Source organism: Equus przewalskii, chromosome 3 (genome assembly GCF_037783145.1).
Source record: "Equus przewalskii isolate Varuska chromosome 3, EquPr2, whole genome shotgun sequence".
Taxonomy (NCBI): domain Eukaryota; kingdom Metazoa; phylum Chordata; class Mammalia; order Perissodactyla; family Equidae; genus Equus; species Equus przewalskii.
The window spans coordinates 39,070,660-39,092,253 of NC_091833.1; the positions used below are offsets into that span (position 1 = coordinate 39,070,660).

The following is a 21,594-nucleotide window of genomic DNA, read 5'->3' on the forward strand; positions in this document are numbered from 1 at the left end:
ACCGCTCTGCATAAGAAGATTTGCAAATAAGTTCTTTGAAAAGTTGACATTTTCTATTAAAGAGGACTCTGTGGATGAATTGGATCATTCAAAAAAATGTATACTCCTACCATTAGAGAGTTATTTTGAAGACATACAGTACTTTAGAACCAAGTGCAGCAATTGTACAATTAGCCAAATCTATTTGATTATTGTTAATTTGGTTTTCCAAGCAGAATTTACAGCATTGTTGTCATTAAATTAGCACCATTAAACACGCTCAGTTAATCGCTCTTCAAGTATGTGGGTGAAACTTCATTAAGTTCAGAAAACAAGTGAGGCCATTTTGCTCCCTGGAAGACAACATGAACCAGAGATTGTGGTATGAAATTAAGTTTATCTGGATAATGTTGCCAGTAGTCTGAGCTTTAGCACAAATAAGAATGGCATATCTACAGAAAGTAGACTGTTGGTATGCATCTATCTGCTAATTAATCCATATTACAGTATTCTGAGGAAAAATATTAAAACAGGCATACAAAAAGTATCAATTTATTTTGAAACTGGGCCATGAGCATGATGAGTGGTATCGCACATAACACTTACAATGGGAATTTTAAAATACTGTTAGAACCCTACTCATGGTAGGTTAGATCTAGTTGGTGAGCAGCATTATAGTGCCACAAATTAAATCCTTGGGATTGAGAATCGTGATGGGATATCTTAAGCCAAGGTGACAGAAATAAAAGTAGCCAAAATATTAGTGGAAATTGAGGTCTTTATAAAACAACAACGGTCAAACCCAGGAAAATTATATTCAAAGGGCATATCCCCATCACAAGAGCTAACTTAGAGATGAAAGGAAATCCATGAGATAGGAGCTGAGTAGCAGTGGAATAAAACCACAGCAAAATGAGGAACCAAGCAAGGGTGACCTTAAGTGATTACAGAAGATAGTTTGCCCAATAGGATTAGTTCAAGGTCTGAGTGCCAACATCTGCTCCTAAGAGGCCATCACTTGTGCAGAATGCATCATTCTGCATTCCCCCTCCAGACCCAAGTCGTTTTCTACCAGGACCTTGTGGAGCGGCCTGACAAAGCACACATAAGATGAGTTGCACTTAGTGGCCTCAGTAACGTTTTGCAGGGCACTTTTGAGAGGCTGAGTCAGTGGGCTCCAGATGCAGTTAAAGCAACAGCTGTGTCATAGCTCACCACAAACACAGTGACTGGCGTCTCCAGAAAGGGCAATGGATAAGAAAAGCCAAAATGCAATTTTCTGGTATAAGAAGGTAATTCAATACTCTGAGGAGAATTTTTTTCAGAAGTACTGAAATAAACTAAGACATTTTCTGGTAGCTGTGAGATATGCCATAATGAATAGTAGTTTCACATAGCAATATAAAACTATGATCTTAAAATTTGTCCAGAACTCAGTTCAGTGGAGCTGGCCTAGTTAGGACCACCCGGTGAATGTATGAACCACACCCAAGGAAATGGTTGATGGGTGGCGGGATAGAAAAAGTGAAAAATTGGCTTTAGAAACTTCTGCACAGAAAGTGGCAGGGGTCTCAGGTGTTTTGTAGCCAAGCTCCTCGCACCACTAATAACAATCCTCTCCTCTCCTAGGCGCGCCAGACAATGGAAACGACCAGTAAGTAATGCCACATCGTCTTTTTCCTAGAAGCTCTGATCCTACCACTTATGTAGGAAAAGTATTGATCCTCTACCTGCACCTCTTTTTGGTTTGTTTTTAAAGAGTTTGTGTAGAAAGCACTACATATGGGGTTCGGCTAACTGTCTGTCAGAGTGCTCTCTATTCAACAAATTCCAACCACTAAAAAAGAAGGTTGCTCTTAAGCTTGGATAAAGTGGTAAAATGGGAAATCAGAAGAGGAAATGCAAAGATGGAAGAATGAATATAACTATGAGGAAAAAAATCATAGAAAACACACCTAGAGTTTTAAAATAGTTTTCCCAGTGAAATTTTCTTTATCACAGTTAGGGAGAAAGCATGCCTGCACCTCAAGGCAGCTCTGAGTAGCTTTGCCTTACCAGTCGGTGGTTGTTCTGCTTTGACTTTATTAAAACAAATAAAGCAATTGTTACCAAACTAGCCAACTATTCCAATGAAGGTGCTGCAAAGAGATAAATTGTTTTAATGTCGAAAGAAAATTCCGTGGTTAAGTTTTCTTTGTTGACCTGAATTTGCAGTCTGCCTTTATGTTGGTGTTTTTGTATGTTTATCAGGTTATGAACTTTAGAAATAGTCTCCATAGATCACCGACCCTTCTTAATTAGAAATAGAGGCTCTTGACATGTTTGAGGAAAGGAATTGGGGTTTGAAACGGTTTAGAATCTGAGAAGGAATAGGTGGGAACTCTTGGTTAAAATAGACTGTTCGGACACTGTACTGCAGTCCCCAGGACATCATGAGAAGGAGCGTTCCTAGAACTCAGCATCAGCCCAAAAGGGCCGGAAACATTGCGGTGTCTTTCCCTTCAGACTCAGAACTGGAGACATGTGCAATATGGACCTTGTGACAAGTGTTTCACATGAGCCACCTTGATGTTTATCTGATGATCATATCTGTAACAAAATGACAGAGATTTATTGGCTTGATTCCAGAAGCAGAGCATGCTTTAAAGTACATGTGTGTCTCTCTGCATGTGAAGAAACATAAAAATATATACGCATGTGTATCTTATTTATTCTGTTTATATCACATTTACTTTCTTTCACAGACATTCACTGCTAATCACTGTGGCGCTAACAATGTGTTCTGTTCCAAATAGGCCCCAGTCCGATAAAGAGAGTGTGAAGCTTCTCACTGTTAAGACAATTTCTCATGAGTCTGGTAAGCTCCCAGATTGTTGATTAGATGAAAAATGGTTATTTCCAAGTCTAACTTAGACTTTGTTCATGTGAAACATAACCAAAAATCATAACTTCTTTAGAAATAGTCAATTAGTAACTCCAGTAAAGACTACATTCTCCTGTGAAGGGAAGATGAGCACCAGAAATATCATTTTGGGTAAGACTCTTGACAATCTGGCTTTTAGAGGCTGCTTTTTTACAATGTGTAGCTGTGTTCTAAAGAATGGGTGGAGGCTAGAGGCATTCTCTATTCCACAATAGTGGCAGAAAGAGCATTCAGTGTGCTACAGGGTTTTTTCATTGCCGTTTTGTTTCATTTTTGGTAATGGTTGTGTATAGCTTACTGGGACCAGGATTCATTAGTTAAAATGTAAATGATATTTTATATCATTTTGTATAATTTTAATTGAGCTTCCCAATGAGAACAAAACACAATTTCCTGTTAGTAAAATTTACATTTCTTTTTCCAATTTCTTAGGTTTTGATTTCATTTGATTTGAAATGTAGAAGTTTTTCAAAATATAGATAGGATTTGTATGAGTTATGTTTATGTCAAGAGAAATGAAAAATGAGATGCTGGATAGCTTTTAAAAATAAAAAATCACAGATTATTTTCTTATTTTGAGTAGACCAAATATTTAAAACATTGATACCACAAAACAGATACATAAAAAGTAATCATTAGTTTTACAAAGCAATCTACGTGGCTCTAATTTAAATATCAAGTTACATTAATCCATTTACAATATTCAGTCTTCTTCAATTTCACCTGTACAAAATAGTCCCAGGAGACATATATTATGGAAAGTGAGAGCTGTAGCATGACAAACTACATTGTAAATACGTAGCAAGAAACAATTTTGTAAAACAGAAAGCTGTAAATAATGTTCGAATTCCAGAGCAAGATATCAAAGGCTGAGTGTGTTCCCAATTTCAGGCAGGAAACTCTAACTAGAACCAACTACAACAGGCAAACAGAAGACTTGTAAAACGAGGGCACCCAAAATCTGCAGCCAGATGCCCAAGTGCCTCCTTGAGCCGTCTTCATTCTCCTCTCTCTTCTACTCTTTGATGTACACATTTCCTTTACCCCACGCTGTTCTCTCTAAGGTAACCAACTAAATATGGACAAAGGAGCCAATTTCACTCGTAGGATAGCTGGAAACCACGCCCAGGTTCCCCGGCTGTTCACTGGCCTTGGCTAAGTAGCCAAGCCTGTTCTACCAGGTCAGGAAGAAGGGCGAGCAAGCAGCCCACACGTGAACTTGTCTTAACTAAGCTCCTGGAAGCCCCTGAGCGTGAGGGCACCGTTTGTCCAGGAGAGCTCTCAGAAGCTGCCCATAGCTGTAAGCAGGCGTCACAGCAGTTTCCTGAGCCCTCCCTTACTCCCCTGGGGATTGAACAAAGCACTCGGCAGGCTCTGGCTTGCCAAGCTGTGGGTGGCAAGCTAACCAGCAGCTGGAAGAAGCCTGTTTGTGGGAGCCCCTGGCTCTCCTTGTGAGGACAGGGCCAGGGTCAAGATTACCTGCTCTACCACCCACTCCCACCAGAGAAATGACAATTGACAGCAGAATCAATCGAGGCTTCCAGAGGGGAGAACCCCAGAGAACCTCATGTTTCCTGGTTGCAAATTTAATATCTGATTCTTCTTTAACGCCTAAGGAAATCTCTGCGTAAACTGGTATCCCCCACCGTGGGAGTAACTGCAGTAACGAGTGGACCAGCCGGTGGTGGGACAGTTACGAAGACCCTTAACGCTCCAAGCTTGCTTTTCTTCACAAGTAGCTTTGCAGGTCACTAAGGAGGAAATATCATGGAAATAAAAAGATCTATTCTCTAGTACTTTTATTTCTGCCAGCCTCAATTTAGGAACCACATCTCTTAAGAAAATAACCTCTAAAGGTTAACCCAGGTGATTACCATAGAAAATATTTGGTGATAAGGCAAGACTGATATTGATGATTCAGAGTCGATTTCAATAGCCTAGAATTAATAATCTAAAACATACCAATCTCCAAATATTCTTTATATTACCATAATTTTAATAAAGTCTGTCTACCATTAATAAGACTTGATGGCTCCTGAAACACTCTCAAACAAATCTCTTCCCACTGTCTCTCAAAACTTGGTCAAATATGCATTCTTTTTATAGCCATGCTCACTACACTCAACAGAAGTTACATCATTACAATTATTTTCACTTAAATATCTCTTGCCCCATAGTGACATCTCTCCTAAATGTAACTGGAATAGAATCTGAAATGATTCGATTGGGTATAAGTTCACATTTTAGCCCAATTTTCCACTATCTCCTATATAAAAATTGTAGATAGTTTAAAAATACAGAACAGAACTTGATGGAACAAATATGTAACTACTCCCCACTCAGAACTGACGATGGTTTTATTTTATGTAATTTACTAGTGGCTTAAGAAATACCGTGTTCATTAATGTGCCTAAGTTGGTAACAAAATGAAATTTGAGCTTCAGTGGCCATAAGAATTCATTGGATTGGTCAGTACTTCAATTTATAAACTTTGGTCTTATATCTCAAAATACACTGTGCCATTTTAGAGGTCAATAAAATCATGTTTCCATGGAAACAGAGCTCTGTAGCAACCCACCTTTGGCGCATTGCCAGGGGATGCTAAATTTTCTGGGTTTCTAGAAGCTCCAATGAGCTCTGGTTATTATTCTAGTCATTTTCTCCTTATAAGACAATTCCTGGCCCCAAAGCCTCCCTCTCAGATCGGGCCGTGGTGCTCCATCCATCCACAGTGTCCCCTTCCTTTAATACTTTCTCTCTCAAGCAGGGTTCTTCTGCGGAAAATGGAGCCCATAAATATTTAACATTTGATTATTTAAATTAGGAGCTTTGTTTAATGTAAAAGAGAACGTCTATTAGGGTATGACAAGAATGTGTTTTCAGAAAACATTGCACCAAATAGAGCAGATCAGGGAGTCCTTTATGAGAACATGTAAGATCCCACTCAGCTTCAGTACGAAATCTTGCCAAGTTAAACATCACCTTGACTGACTGCAAAATAGGCATGTGATGTGATGCATTTTAAACATGATTCCCATTTACATCACATCTCAGAAATTTAACATACATTATCTTTTCTTTTCTTTTCTTTTCTTTTTTGGTGAGGAAGATTGGCCCTGACCTAACGTCTGTTGCCAATCTTCCTCCCTTTGCTTGAGAAAGATGGTCTCTGGACTAACATCCCTGTCAATCTTCCTTTACTTTGTATACGGGATGCTGCCACAGCATGGCCCAATGAGCAGTGCGTAGGTCCACACCCAGGATCTGAAATGGCAAACCCCAGGCTGCCAAAGCAGAGCGTGTGAACTTAACCACTACACCACTGGGCCGGCCCCATAGGTTATCTCATTTTTAATATGTAAGGCTATAAGAATTATGAAGAAAGCTGCTTAAATTAAAAATACGTAACTTCACAGAAGAAAGAAAACACAGTATCATTCAGTTTAATTTCAAAGTATTCCTGGACTTTGAACCATTTGGAGGAAGAAAAAACAAATCTGAATTCATTATAGTATTCCTCTGCTTAGAACATTCTAAGTTTGCATTACCTAAGGTGAAGTTCAAACACTTTAGCTTGTCTACAAGGCCTTAAATTCACAGTCACTTTTTTGTTTATTTTTACAAATAAAAGTTCATTAACAGCAAGAAATGAACAAAAGTGTAAAAGTGAGCAAAAGATTCATAGATTTACAAAGCCGTACATGGATTAAGAGTCTGGCTTCTCAGCCCTTCTCTGCATTTCCACCAAGGCTTCCTTGACTAGCCCAGGCTTTCCCTCCTCTTATCTTATTGTTAACTTGGCAAATCAACATGTATTACTACCTCGTAATATCTCTACATGGCTTAAATGGCCATTTTAATATTTGACCATATTATGCATAATGGAAAATAGAGAAAAATAGAGAATAGAAAACAATTAAAAATTACTCGTGAAACACAACCTCGATACAATGAATATTGGCATTTGGGATATTTCCTTCCAGTTGCTTTTTTCTAGGTATGTATGTGTTTCATTTTCTTTTACTAAAATATCATTATTATAACTGCTATTGGAATTAAATTGTTACCGAATATTTCTCACATTTCCCATTCGCAATTAGACTTCGAAGGGAGATATTAGGAATTGTAATGATTTTCATATATTTGCTTTGCATGACTTCTGACAGACAGTAGGCGTTCAACAAATGTTTGTTTTGTTTACTGCTCATTCCTGTTCTTCACAGCCGTGGATTCCAGGCGGTGCTGTATCTTTTGCAAAGTAAACAATAGTGAGCACAAGCGTGCACTGGGTGGGGGCTTTGAGGGGCACTGCCCACTCCCTGGCCCTTCTCGGAGCATAAGACCCAAGGAGCTCTTGAAGGAGGGTCCTGAATTTGTTCCCCCACAGGTCTCTGGCACTTTTTATTATTGCCATGACCATGCAGGTGACAGGTGACATCAATGGAGTCCCCAGATACAGCGTTTCCTAACTGGCAGATAAAATCTGGGGCAAAACGGTGACATTTGTTCTCAAAGCTGCATACTTTGAGCCATGTTGCTTTATACACTGTGACCAATCCTGATGCTTGAACCTACCTGAAAGACACAGGTAATGTGAAACGTGGTAACCACAGATCCAAGGGCGTGGAAGAATGCTTGGGTCTCTCAGCTTCCCATCATCCTAGAGATATTCCTAATATCTCCCTTCGAAGTCTAATTGCGAATAGGAAATGTGAGAAATATTCGGTAACAATTTAATTCCAATAGCAGTTATAATAATGATATTTTAGTAAAAGAAAATGAAACACATACATACCTAGAAAAAAGCAACTGGAAGGAAATATCCCAAATGCCAATATTCATTGTATCGAGGTTGTGTTTCACGAGTAATTTTTAATTGTTTTCTATTCTCTATTTTTCTCTATTTTCCATTATGCATAATATGGTCAAATATTAAAATGGCCATTTAAGCCATGTAGAGATATTACGAGGTAGTAATACATGTTGATTTGCCAAGATGGAATAACACGGTTATTTTGAATAACGTCCCCTGTGCCACTCTGTATGTCACCAAAGTGTTCATCTTGGTCTGTAAGTTCATTTTCACAAAACTCTCACTGAATTATTTAAACATAGGACCCTAGAATGTCTTCCTGATAAATTGGAATTTTATATATATGACATAGTTTTGCTTAGGCAGAGCCAGCTCATGGAACAAGCAAAAATCAACAACTCCTTCCCTAGCGTTTCTCTCTTGTTGTCACCTGCCAACTCACACCCCCTACCCCTGGGGAGTGAGTTAGCATTGCTCCTTTAGGGTGAAAACAGACTATGGCCAAAAAATGCTCATAAATCTTGGTGAACAATTTCCAGGCAATACCAAGAGGCAAATTGTGGCTCTGGTGACGTTCTTGCAGGGAAATTGGACTTTCCTTGAAAAACAAGAAACAGCCCAAGAAACTTTACTCAGCCTATTCACTCTGTGAGCTTGTAGATCAAAATGTATCTTGTTTTCAGGTGAGCACTGTGCACAAGGCAAAACCAAGAACTGACAGCTTGATGAATCCTCCCCACACCTGGGCAAGAAATATGTAAGTTTCCTAATTTCATTCACTGGGATACTCATTAATATCTGTTTTATTAGCCTTCTGCAGCTCAGATTATTTTGAAAGACTTCTATAAGCTGAAAAGTTAATGGTTTGTGTCAGTGAAACCATCATCATCTATTTTCCTATAAACAAACTCTAAGGGTTGCCAGAGAGATGAGTGTCTTGGGGGTTGTAGAAGAGTCTTCCAGTTGCTCTGCCTCCCTCAGAAATGACACAGTTTCCTCTTTCTGCCTGTCAGTAATGTTTCCTTTGCCTGGGTCAGTGTCCACGCACTAACAGCGGCAGTTAGACAGCGCTCTGTCCCTAACGAAGGCTCACAGGACCCAAAATGACAGTGCTTGTGCATGTGCAGTTCACGGCAGGGAGAGGTTACAGTCTGAAAGCCGCATTCAAGCGAGGATGTGCATCACAGCCAAAGGCTGGCCCAGGGCAAGGAGTCCAGAGAAGCCAGACGGGAGGTCCGCTTGTCCTCCTCCTGTACAGACCATACCAGCATGCACTGTCTCTGGCTCCAGGAACCACAAATGTGTACACAAAGCACCTCAAACAAGTTGACCCAAAATGTCGTCTCAGCTGGGCTTTCATATACCGTCCAATCACGTGGGCACTCTCTCTATACAGCCAACCGAGTGACAGAGCCCTCCCACTGTCTCAATCAGACCAGATGCAAATGATCAATCTTATCACCATAACTGTTAGTCAATAAATAATGGGAACCTCTTAAAACTATGGTTATAAGCAGCACTGCTTTCATCATGTTCCATGCTTTGACAAGCGTCAATGCAACACAGGTGCATTTCCTATGTCAGTGAAATGGCCCAGGCCAAAGTCAGGCCTACTGGAATTAACTCTTTCAGCTTAGTGTGGGATTGTCTTTTGTTTTCCTAGGATTAAGGACATTTTCCTTGATTTTAATCTAGTTGTCATAGGAAGTATTGATTAAGTGCCATCATAATTAGTGTTTGATGCTTTTTAGGATCTACAGAAGAATCTACTCTTTGACAACTAAGAGTAAAACAGCAAAAGAACAAATAAATGTGTATATGCCCAGAATTGGCCCAACCACAGCAGCAGTCACTCTGGGAAGCATTCAGGGCAAGTAATGTCACTGTTGTGTCCACTACCTACGTCTACTGCCCAGCCACTAATATGGTGCTTTTGCAGTCACTCAGCAAAGTGCTTGTTGAGTAAATCATGCCTGTCATGCTTCTCTGGCCAGTAGCAGGAGGTGGAGACAGAGGAGTGCCATCCAGACGAATGCATCAGCATCAGAATTCCATCCCCTTCTAGCCAGCAAGGAGTGGATTAGGATGAGAGGAATCTGAGAGTTTGCCTATCCTTTCGCAATGGACACTTTCAGGTCCCAGAGTTTGAGAAGCTGAGCATGGAGACAGGTGGTCCAGCCCTAGTTAGTATGTGGAAAGCTTCCTTCTGTACCAGCTATGGTTTCTTCACAAACTTGTGGCTGGTAAAAGGATGCTTTCTAGATTATCAAAATGTTCACACCTCAGTGGCTAATTGTCCAATTTGGAGGAAGACAAAGTCTTCTGTTCAGTTGGAAAGAAAAAGAAAGAAAAGTTATATAGAAGACAAGGAATGGTGCTGACCCAAACAAGCTCAATAAAAGACATTATTGTCCAACTTCCATTCCTTTCCATTTTTGTACTATAAAATTACTCCTAATCTCTGATTTCATGTCTTTTGGTTTTCAGAGGTAAATAACTTTTGATGCTCTTCTGTGTCCTTTTGGAATTACGTAGGGATGTTCTGAAGAGTAAATATTAGAAAGTACTGGGGAGAAACGAGTTTGACATCTATCAATTCTACTGTTTACTTGCCTTACTTTTTTCAATCTATTTCTCTTAGCAATCATTGCACTCTGAATGTCATAACCAGTGAGTAATTACTTTCTAAGTTGTCAACTAGAAATCAATTATCAACTTAGAGATTCAAAATAAGAATATATTCATCAGGCCTAGAAGATTTGGGAAAAGAAATTGAGAAGTCTTTGGATCTGTATGGAACAGCAAGCACTAATATAGAAATATTCATTCACGTTAAAAAATTTTCACCTCAAAATAGAATTCTAGATCTACTTAATGCATGCTGCTTCATATATTGATCATCTATTTTGTGCAGAGTATTATATTTAATGTGATTTGGCAGAGTAGACAGGAATTCCAAAATATTTATCATCTATGATCCCTGCTCTTCTGAATAGTTTTGTCTAGAGGGAACATAAAATCATGCACAAGAAATAAGAAAACACTTAGAGAAAAAATTTAAAAACTATATGGACATAGTTTATGCTGACACATCAATTCAAACTACTTCTAAAATCTCTACGACTTTTGTATCAACAAGAAGAAAGTTGATAGGAGTTCAAAAAAATATTATCCTTTCATTGTAGATTTGTTGCCACATTTAGGGACCAAAATTTCTTTAGAATAAGAAAACCATTAATTTATCTTAAATTTTCCCTGTGTAATTCGCTTTGGTCCTGGTTATTGGCTGGTACCACCCTCAGAATAGCGATTTTTGCTAAACTAACTTATGATAGGTGTTGAAGGCCACTGGACTCAAAGAAGGGAGCTGTATTAGCTCTGTGCATAGCTATACATATTCAGTGCTCATTCACAATGCAACTGTGCTCCTCCACTGTCTTCTTCTGAGACTAATTCTCTTATGACAAGAATGACATAGCTAAAAGAAGTGATTTGTTGTTACAGAGAACTTCTGCAAAGACAAAAATGTGGAGCAGACAAAGCACATTCCTTTCTTACTGATGCCAATAAATGGTGTGAACAAATTGGTCAATAACGAGTGTGAAGGTGGGGGCGTTAGCTGATAATATCTATATAGGGAAAAGATGTGTAGAGAACCAAATGCAAAAAAAAGAAAGAGACAGCAAAAGGAAAATTAGGTATGTTATACTAAGTGTCTCAGTAAGAATTTTCAAAACACAGAACAATATAAGGAAATTCAATGGAAAAGACAGGAATTCTACTGCATCATGACTTGAAACTTCCAAACATAAAAATATTATTATAAAGAAAATTATGAGAGAAAATAAATTGGGAAAATATTTGTCATAAATATGAGACCATTCATTAATATCCTAAATATACAAAGACATTTATACAAATTGAGAAATAATAGAAAAATAAGCAAAGGCGTGAATAGGCAGTTCATAGAAAGGAAATAGAAATGGTGATACAAAATTATATAGGAGTTTCTATACTACTAGTAATCGAAAATGTGAATTAAGGTCTCCCAAAAATAACCCATCAATTTTCTTGAGCTGTTTTTAAAAACTTTTTAAAAATCATCCTGGGGAAGCAAACAGTTTCATATGCTGCATTTGAAAGTATAAATTGAATTAATCTTTCTGAAGAACAGTTTGGCAGTATTCACTAAGAGACTTAAAATTTTCACATTTGTCACCTCGTAATTTCACTTTTAGGAAATTTTCATTGGGATATTATTTGAAATGTGGTTAAAGATTAATATGGAAAGAACGGTAGCAAATATTTAGAAACAGCTTACGTGTCTAATAGTATGGAAATTTAAAATAAATTATGCTTCATCCTATCAATGACATTATACAACTAGCAAAAGTAATGCTCAAGGCAATTTTTTAATTACATGCAAACATTTCCAAGATTTATGTCAAATGGGGAAAAAAAGAAGCAATTTTAGAACTGAATGGAAAGCCGTTTATTGCTCTGCAGCCACTCCCGTGCTGTGGTAAGGGAGGGGAGCCACTGCAGCCCTCTTGCTCCCTCACCGGGGGTCTCCTTGCCTTCTGTTCCAAGCTGCCTGATAATTCAAGAAGTGAAGGGAGTTTCAGACCAATGAAGATCCAAGGGGCTGGAAAGTTCCCAGTAGCTTATTTGAATATCTCATCCTACAGACCCTCAGCAGTGTGAACTGTTAGCCATTTCTATTGTTCCTCCCAGATACAATTCACTGCACTTCTGTAATTTTCTAAGTGGTATCCTGATAATCTAAAAGCATCTTTATGAATTTCCTGAAGAGAGTAACATGGTTTTCAATTTTTTTTTTACATTTTTAAATGAAATAATAGAGGCTGAAAAGAAAGCATGATGGGTAAAGGAGATTTATTTTCTAATCCTAGGCTATGGTCCTGAAAAAATTTCTTAATAATGCTTTGCACTGGATTTTACATCCAGTGGAAACCAGGACAGAATGGTCTTTTCTCCTAAGACCATTGTGTTTGTTTATAAAGTGTTGTCAATATTGTTAAAGAATATATCATGATCTTTCTTATAAAAGTGATCATTTATTCTTTGTAAGAATTACAAATAAATAAAATTTTAAGGTTGTGAGATATTCAGTGACCATAAAGTCCTGGATTATCATTATTGAAGCCAACATACTGAATTTTAGAGACATTATAATGTTGTAAAGAAAGCAAATACTAATACTGGTAGAGACATCCAAATTGAAACTATCAACTAATGAAAAAAATCATTAATGAAGCAAGATCCACTTCTTGAGAAAGATTATCAATGTGCAATGCACTCTGATGAAAACTCTTGTTTGTTCCTATAGAGGTTGAGGATCTTTGAAAAAATGGATAATAAAATATTAATCATGAGCGTTATCCTATTCACACAAATCCAGTTTTTATCTAGTTGATCTAAGCTGCAAAATCTTGACTTCACTTGGAAACTCACCTACAGAGAAGTAGGTTCTGTTGAACAAAAAGTGACAGAAACCTTACTCCTCAGGGCCAAGTACTAGACTAGGTATAAAAAGGGATATGACATGGTTCCTGTACTCAGAGAGCTTATAGAAATGGAGAGAAATGCACATAAGGAAGAGCTTTAATAAAATGTAGTAAATAATAGATAGTGGTCTGTAAATACAGACGTGGTATCCTGAAGTTTATTTTTTCATTTTATTTTATTTTTTTATTGCAGTAACATTGGTTTATAACATTATATAAATTTCAGGTGTACATCATTATATCTCAATTTCTGTGTAAATTACATCATGTTAATCAACCAAAGGCTAATTTCAATCCATCCACATGTGCTTAATCACCCCTTTCACTCTCCTCTCTACCTCCCTCCCCTCTGGTAACCACCAATCCAATCTCTGTCTCAATGTGTTTGTTACTGTTTTATCTCTTCTATTTGTGAGTGAGATCATATGGTGTTTGACTTTCTCCATCTGAATTATTTCGCTTAGTATAATATCCTCATGGTACATCCATGTTGTCACAAATGACCAGATTTCATCATGTTTTATGGCTGAGTAGTACTCCATTGTGTATATATAGCACATTATCTTTATCCATACTTCCCTTGATGGGCACCTAGGTTGCTTCCAAGTCTTGGCTATTGTGAATAATGCTGCCGTGAACGTAAGGATGCATATATCTTTACACATTCGTGCTTTCATGTTCTTTGGATAAATACCCAGCAGTGGAATAGTTGGATGATACAGTAGATCTATTCTTAATTTTTTGAGGAATCTCCATAGTGTTTTTCATAGTGGCTGCACAAGTTTGCACTCCCACCAGCAGTGTATGAGGGTGCCCTTCTCTCCACATCCTCTCCAAAACTTGTTTCCTGTCTTGTTAATTATAGCCATTCTGACTGGAGTGAGGTGATATCTCATTGTAGCTTTGATTTGCATTGCCCTGATAGTGATATTGAATATCTTTTCATGTGCCTGTTGGCCATCTGTATATCTTCATTGGAGAAATGTCTGTTCAGATCTTTTGCCCATTTTTTAACTGGGCTGTTAGTTTTTTTGGTTGTTGAGATATATGAGTTCTTTATATATTTTGGATATTAACCCCTTATCAGACATATTGTTTGCAGATATGTTCTCCCAATTGTTAAATTGTCTTTTTCAGTCTGTTGATGATTCCCTTTGCTGTGCAGAAACTTTTTAGTTTGATGTAGTCCCATTTGTTTATTTTTTCTATTGTTTCCCTTGCCCGGTCAGACATAGTACTTGAAAATATGCTGCTAAGACTGGTGTCAAAGAACATACTGCCTATGTTTTCTTCTAGAAGTTTCATGGTTTCAGGTCTTACATTCAAGTCTTTAGTATCCATTTTAAGTTAATTTTACTCTATGGTGTAAGATAATGATCTACTTGAATTCTTTTGCACGTGGCTGTCCAGTTTTCCCAACACAATTTATTGAAGAGACTTTCCTTACTCCATTGTATGTTCTTGGCTCCCTTGTGGAAAATCAGCTGTTCATAGATGTATGGGTTTATTTCTGGACTTTCAATTCTGTTCCATTGATCTGTGTGCCTGTTTTTCTGCTGGTACCACACTGTTTTAGTTATGATAGCTTTGTAGCATATTTTGAAATCAGGAAATGTGATACCTTCAGCTTTGTTCTTTTTTCTCAAGGTTCTTTTGGCTATTCGGGGTCTTTTGTTGTTCCCTATAAATTTTATCATTCTTTGCTCTATTTCTGTGAAAAATGTTGTTGGAACTTTGATAGGGATTGCACTGAATCTGTAGATTGCTTTAGGAAGTATGGGCATTTTAACTATGTTAATTCTTCCAATCCAAAAGCATGGAATATCTTTCAATTTGTGTTTTCTTCAATTTCTTTCAGCAAGGTTTTATAGTTTTCAGTGTACAGATCTTTCACCTCTTTGGTTGTTTATTCCTAGGTATTTTATTATTTTTATTGTCATTGTGAATAAGATTGTATTCTTGATTTCTCTTCCTGCTCTTCATTGTTATTGTATAGAAACACAACTGATTTTTTGTATGTCAATTTTGTATCCTGCAACTTAACCATATTCATTTATTATTTATAAAAGTTTTTTGGTAGACTTTTTAGGATTTTCTATATATAAAATCATGTCATCTGCAAATAGTGACAGTTTCACTTCTTCCTTTCCAATTTGGATCCCTTTTATTTCTTTTTCTTGCCTGATTGCTCTGGCTAGGAGTTCCAATACCATGTTAAATAAGAGTGGTGAAAGTGGGCATCCATGTCTGGTTCCTGTTCTTAAAAGGATAGCTTTCAGGTTTTCTCCATTGAGAATGATATTAGCTGTGGTCTTGTCATATATGGCCTTTATTATGGTGAGGTACTTTCCTTTTATATGTACTTTATTCAGAGTTTTTATCATAAATGGGTGCTGTATCTTGTCAAATGCTTTCTCTGCAACTATTAAGATGACCATGAAATTTTTATTCTTCATTTTGTTAATGTGGTGTACCGTTTTGATTGACTTGCAGATACTGAGCCATCCATGCATCCCTGGAATAAATCCCACTTGATCATAGTGTGTGATATTTTTAATGTATTGTCATATTTGATTTGCCAGTATTTTGTTGAGGATTTTTGCATTGATGTTCATGAGTGATATGGGCCTGTAATTTTCTTTTTTTGTGTTGTCCTTGTCTGCTTTTGGTATCAGGTTAAAGTTGGCTTCATAGAATGAGTTAGGGAGCTTCCCTTCCTCTTCAATCTTTTGGAAGAGTTTGAGAAGGATAGGTATTAAGTCTTCTTTGAATGTTTGGTAGAATTTCCCCAAGGAAGCTGTCTGGTCCTGCACTTTCATTTTTTGAGAGGTTTTTGATTACTGTTTTGATCTCCTTACTGGTGATTGGTCTATTCAGATTCTCTATTTCTTTTTGATTGAGTTTTTGAAGGTTCTATGATTCTAAGAATTTATCCATTTCTTTTAGATTATCCAGTTTGTTGGCATATAGCTTTTTGTAGTATTCCCTTATAATCTGTTGTATTTCTGAGATGTCTGTTGTAATTTTCCTCTTTCATCTCTGATTTTATTTATTTGAGCCTACTCTCTTTTCTTCTTGGTGTGTCCAGCTGAGGGTTTGTCAATTTTATTATTTCCTTCCTTCTACCAATTTTGGGCTTTGTTTTTTCTATTTCCAGTGACTCTAGGTGCACTGTTAGATTGTTTATTTGATATTTTTCTTGTTTGTTGAGGTAAGCCTTTATTACTGTCAACTGCTTTTGCTGTAGCCCATAAATTTTGCCATGTCGAATTTTTATTTTCATTTTTCTCCAGGTATTTTTTAATTTCTCCTTTGATTTATCCATTGAACCTACTGTTCAGTAGCATGTTGTTTAATCCTCACATATTTGTAGCTTTTCTGATAGTTTTCCTTAGGTGATTTCCAGTTTCATACTGTTGCAGTCAGAAACGATGCTTGATATTATTTCAGTCTTCTTAAATTCATTGAGACTTATTTTGTGGCCTAATATGTGATCTAGTCAGGAGAATGTTCCATGTGCATTTGAAAACAATGTGTATTCTGTGGGTTTTGGATGGAATGTTCTCTATATATCTACTGAGTCCATCTGGTCTACTGTGTCATTTAAGGCCAATGTTTCCTTACTGATATTCTGTTTAGATGATCTATCCATTGTTGTAAGTGAAGGGGTAAAGTCCCGTACTATTATTGTGTTACTGTCCATTCCTCCTTTTATATCTATTAATAATTGCCTTATATATTTAAGTGCTCCTATGTTGGGTGCATAGATATTTATAAGTGTCTTATCCTCTTGTTGGATTGTTCCCTTTATCATTATGTAGTGCCCTTCTTTGTTTCTTGTTACAGTGTTTGTTTTAAAGTCTATTTTGTCTGATATGAGTATTGCTACCCCAGCTTTATTTTCTTTGCCATGTGCATGGAGTATCTTTTCCATCCTTTCACTTTCAGTTTGTGAGTGTCTTTAGGTATGAAGTGTGTCTCTTGTATGCAGCATATATTTGGGTCTTGCTTTTTTATCCAGTCAGCCACCCTATGTCTTTTGATTGGAGCATTTAGTCCTTTGACATTTAAAGTGGCTATTGATAAATATGTACTTATTTCCATTTTGTTACTTTTTTTCTGGATGTTTTAGTAGTTCTTCTCTGTTCCTTTCTTCTTCTCTTGCTCTCTTCCTTTGTGGTTTGATGGCTTTCTTTAGTATTATGTTTGGGTTCCTTTCTCTTATTTTTTTGGGTATTTATTATAGATTTCTAGTTTGCAATTATCATGAGGTTCATATATAATAACTTTCACATATAGCAATTTATATTAAGTTGATGGTCTCTTTCTTTTTTTATTTTTATTTATTTTTTTGAGGAAGATTAGCCCTGGGCTAACATCTGCTGCCAATCATCCACTTTATGCTGAGGAAGACTGGCCCTGAGCTAACATCCATGCGCATCTTCCTCTACTTTATATGTGGGATGCCTACCACAGCTTGGTTTGCCAAGTGGTGCCATGTCTGCACCTGGGATCCGAACCAGCAAACCACAGGCTGCTGAAGTGGAACGTGTGAACTTAACCGCTATGCCACCGGGCTGGCTCCAATTGTCTCTTTAGTTTGACCTCTTGTTAAAAGCTCTGCTCTTTCACTCCACTCTTTCGACATTTTATGTTTTCTAATATCAAATCTAACCTTTTTTTTGTGAGTGTATATCCATTACCCTCTCATCATGTAAATAGATAATTTTAATACTTCTGTCTTTTGACCTTCATGTTATCTTCAGAGGGAATTGATCTGCTACCTTTACTGTATATTTACCTTTACCCATGATTCTGTTGTTTTGGGTTTTTAGAAATAATTTACTTATTCCTATTTCTTTTCCATTTAAATAAGTCCCTTTAGCATTTATTGTAAGGTTTGTTTATTGGTGATAAACTCCTTTTTTTTTTTTTTTTTGGAAGATTAGCCCTGAGCTAACTACTGCCCAATCTCCTCTTTTTTGCTGAGGAAGACTGGTCCTGAGCTAACATCCATGCCCATCTTCCTCTACTTCATACGTGGGATGCCTACCACAGCATGGCTTTCGCCAAGTGGTGCCATATCCACACGTGGGATCCAAACAGGTGAACCCTGGGCTACTGAGAAGCGGAATGTGTGAACTTAACTGCTGTGCCACCGGGCCAGCCCCAGTGATAAACTCCTTCAATTTTTGTTTCTCTGGGAAACTCTTTATCTCTCTTTCCATTCTGAATGATACCTTGATTGGTGGAACATTCTTGGTTGTAAGTTTTTTCCTCTCAGCACTTGAAATACATCATGCCACTCCCTTCTAGCCTGTAAGGTTTCTGTTGAGAAGTCAACTTATAGCCTTGTGAGGTTTCCTTTTTAAGTAACTTCCCACATTCTCCATGATGTCAATTGTAAAGGATTTCACAAGGTGAGACTGAAACGCTAACTTTATTTTTCTAGGTAGAATAATATCAGATGCTCTCCTCCTTCATTAATGCTATCAAGAAAATCATTTATTCATTTCGGAGGTCCTTCTGACCTTGGATATAAAACTCACCCAGGAAATTAGTCCAAAATTTGAGAGAGGAGCCTGTTGCACAATCATTCCTATAATTATCGTGTTCCTTCTAGAGCTATGCCATGCCCTGGCTTGTGCTGGACCATCTGTCGGCTGCAGATGCTCTATGAGGACGTCAGAGATATCCTGCTCTACAGTCTTCTCCACAGACTAATGCTTGACATGGACTCTGGCCACTCTCTGCTCTTCAGACTGCTCCAAGGCCATGGCAGCCAGTGCGCGGCTTTCCCCAAACAAGGCAACAGTGCAATCATCTCTAGCAAAGGCCCTGCCTCTTCCAACCAGGCTGTGAAAGAGCAGAGGGCAGGTCTCCATCCCTGGTACCACTGCCCGCTTCCACCCACACTGTATCATCCTCCTCCCAGATTCGAGCAAACCACCAGCACTGCAATCAGCTGCACAATGACATCTCACCCCTGCCAGGGCGGGCTCCTGCCCCTTTTCCACTTGAGGCACAGAAGCCTCCATCTCCTGCTCCTTTTTGGACCAACACAGAAAGTTGTTTATGCACTGAAAAGAAGAAAATCTCAAAGTAAAAACCAAAGCACTGGCTCTCCTTCCTGTGAGATGCCTGTTCCTTCTTCTCCCTGATGAGTACACAGCGGCAAAGCAGGAAAGTTGCCCATAAATTTCATAATTACTCACCCCATCAGCCCGAGCAACAGACCCCGAACTGTGCCCCTTTGTGATAGGGTATATATAGCTAAGAGCTTTAATCAGAAGAAGAATATGATGATATTTGTGCTTAAGACACATCACTGAGTATATAATGTGAAAACTCATTCAAGAGGTGTTAAGATTGGAAGCAGAGAAGTCAGAGACTACTGCAGTATTCCCTAGGGAAAGGGGAAAAGAACAAGAGCTTTAACCAGGTCTGCAGGGACTGTAGGAATGGAGATGAAGAGGCAGAATAGAATAGAGAAGCAACTGGAAGATAGGGATTCTCCAGAGGTGGTGATCGATTGAATGTGGGAGTTGGGAATAAGGAAAATTAGGACTATAGATGTTGTCCACACTTCTATCATGGCGCCTGGATGGATCCTGGAGGTAACAGCAGAGACTGGGATCCTGGAGTGAGAGGGCACAGGTTCAGGAGGCAATATAGTGGTCTTCCTTTCAGACACGTGGAGTTTGAAGTGCTTATGAGACAGTCTAGTGACTGTATTGGGTGGGAAAAAATTCAGCTAGTCATGAGCATTTCTTACCAAGAAACGGTCTCCCCAGCATCTCTACTTCTTCACGTTCTTGGAATCTGAATGTTTTCCCCCCCACAGACTTAATCTTCACCTTCTATGCTCCAGGTGTAGAAAAGGAGAAAGCTCTCTGGAATTAATGCTGACTTCCAGTCCTGCTTGCCAGTCTGCACCAGTCACCTGTCTCAATAAAGGAATGTCCAGATGAATGCAATAATTGGAGAGAATCAAAAAGAATCCTGGGCCTCTCTTGCCCTTTGAGACAGGAAAAAGCACATTACTACATCTTATAGGAGTGTTCCCAGGAGAGTGAATTTGAGGAGGGGCATTTATGAGCAGTTAGCCTAACAGCCCAGGCAGGTGGGCTCGGAGATGACACGACCTGCCCTTGCATCTCAGGTTTCCAGAGCCAAAAGCTTTCATCCGTGGAAACTTCCTACTTTCTTGATGTTCTCATATTATCTAATGTTTGTATTTATTGTTTTCCACTATGTTAATTCAGGGAAAATTTGCAAGTCTATTACTAAATATTAGGTAGAAAAAATGCCATGCCACTTTGTACATAAATATATTTTATTCATATTTCCATGTGTTACTTTTAATAAATAGTTACTGGACTCAACACACAAAATTTCATAATGTGATGGTGAAAATGACAATGGTATTATCTTCCCGTAATTATGAATATTTTTGGATTGATTATTAGAATATGAGAACTCACTAATGAAAGGGATCTGTCGTAGGTGAGAAAGGGACGGATTCACTTATCAGCCTCTGGTAAGGGAACCGACTCACCATTACCATTGACTTCCTATTTGTAATTCACCTGTGTGACAAGGATGTAAGGGCATTTGTGACACTCTGTACTGCATTCAATAAGAGAACAGGATAGAGATTTTTCACCATTCTTTTGGTTGATAATATTTCTGTGCATGTTTAATGTTTTTAGAAATGTAATGATTTGTTCTAGCAGTCTTTCTTAAATCTCCATTTTGTAGAAGCCAACACTTCATAAATACACGATTGTGATATTATTTTTCAGTGTATCATTTTCTTAAAAATATCATGTGACTCTAGGTGTCACTCTATCAGAAGCAAACTCTTCTCTTGAAAGCTAACTCATGAACTTTGACGATTTCCTGGACACATGGGATCAAAGTGTCATGTTGGTTGAAGTTCTATGGAAAGTTTTGGGACTAATAAGCTGCCAGTGGCAGCTGTTTAACTTTTATGGTTACCTAAGCTTATCTTGATTCCAAATTATCTCAGTGTTCGAGGGCAGCATAGTGGAGATGGAATGGTGTATTTGAAATTGCCTTTTAAATCCTTTTTTTGTTGCGATGTATTTGAAAACTTCCAGCTTTAGGGATTATATTAATAAATCATCTTGGTTTTAGCTTCCTGATGTCTGGACTAATTCTAATCAAAGACATCTGGCAAGCATATCTGTATTTCTTTCTGTTTCTTTGAGAAGGAATATGGGAAATAGAAAGAAAAGAAGGAAAAACAGAAGGAAGGAAGAAAGGAAGAAAAGAAGGAAGGAGGAAAGAAGGAAAGAAAGAGAATAAAAAAGAGCACGGATCTCCAA

General features: G+C 38.0%; 1 protein-coding gene across 15 annotated transcripts in view; it reads left to right on the forward strand.

Annotated features, from left to right (window-relative positions):
- Nucleotides 1-21,594, forward strand: part of EMCN (endomucin) — a 121,546-nt gene that overhangs the window by 80,234 nt on the left and 19,718 nt on the right. For 4 of the 15 annotated variants that reach the window (XM_070612586.1, XM_070612591.1, XM_008528758.2 and 1 more), the window contains 4 exons: nucleotides 1,609-1,633; nucleotides 2,775-2,836; nucleotides 8,399-8,472; nucleotides 18,867-21,402. In XM_070612586.1, the coding sequence (XP_070468687.1) occupies nucleotides 1,609-1,633; nucleotides 2,775-2,836; nucleotides 8,399-8,433 (122 nt within the window). In that variant the 3' untranslated portion in view covers nucleotides 8,434-8,472; nucleotides 18,867-21,402. Of the gene's footprint in view, nucleotides 1-1,608; nucleotides 1,634-2,774; nucleotides 2,837-8,398; nucleotides 8,473-9,466; nucleotides 10,132-17,603; nucleotides 21,403-21,594 lie in introns of those variants that run through there. The other 11 variants (XM_070612588.1, XM_070612592.1, XM_070612598.1 and 8 more) reach the window with 5 other exon arrangements.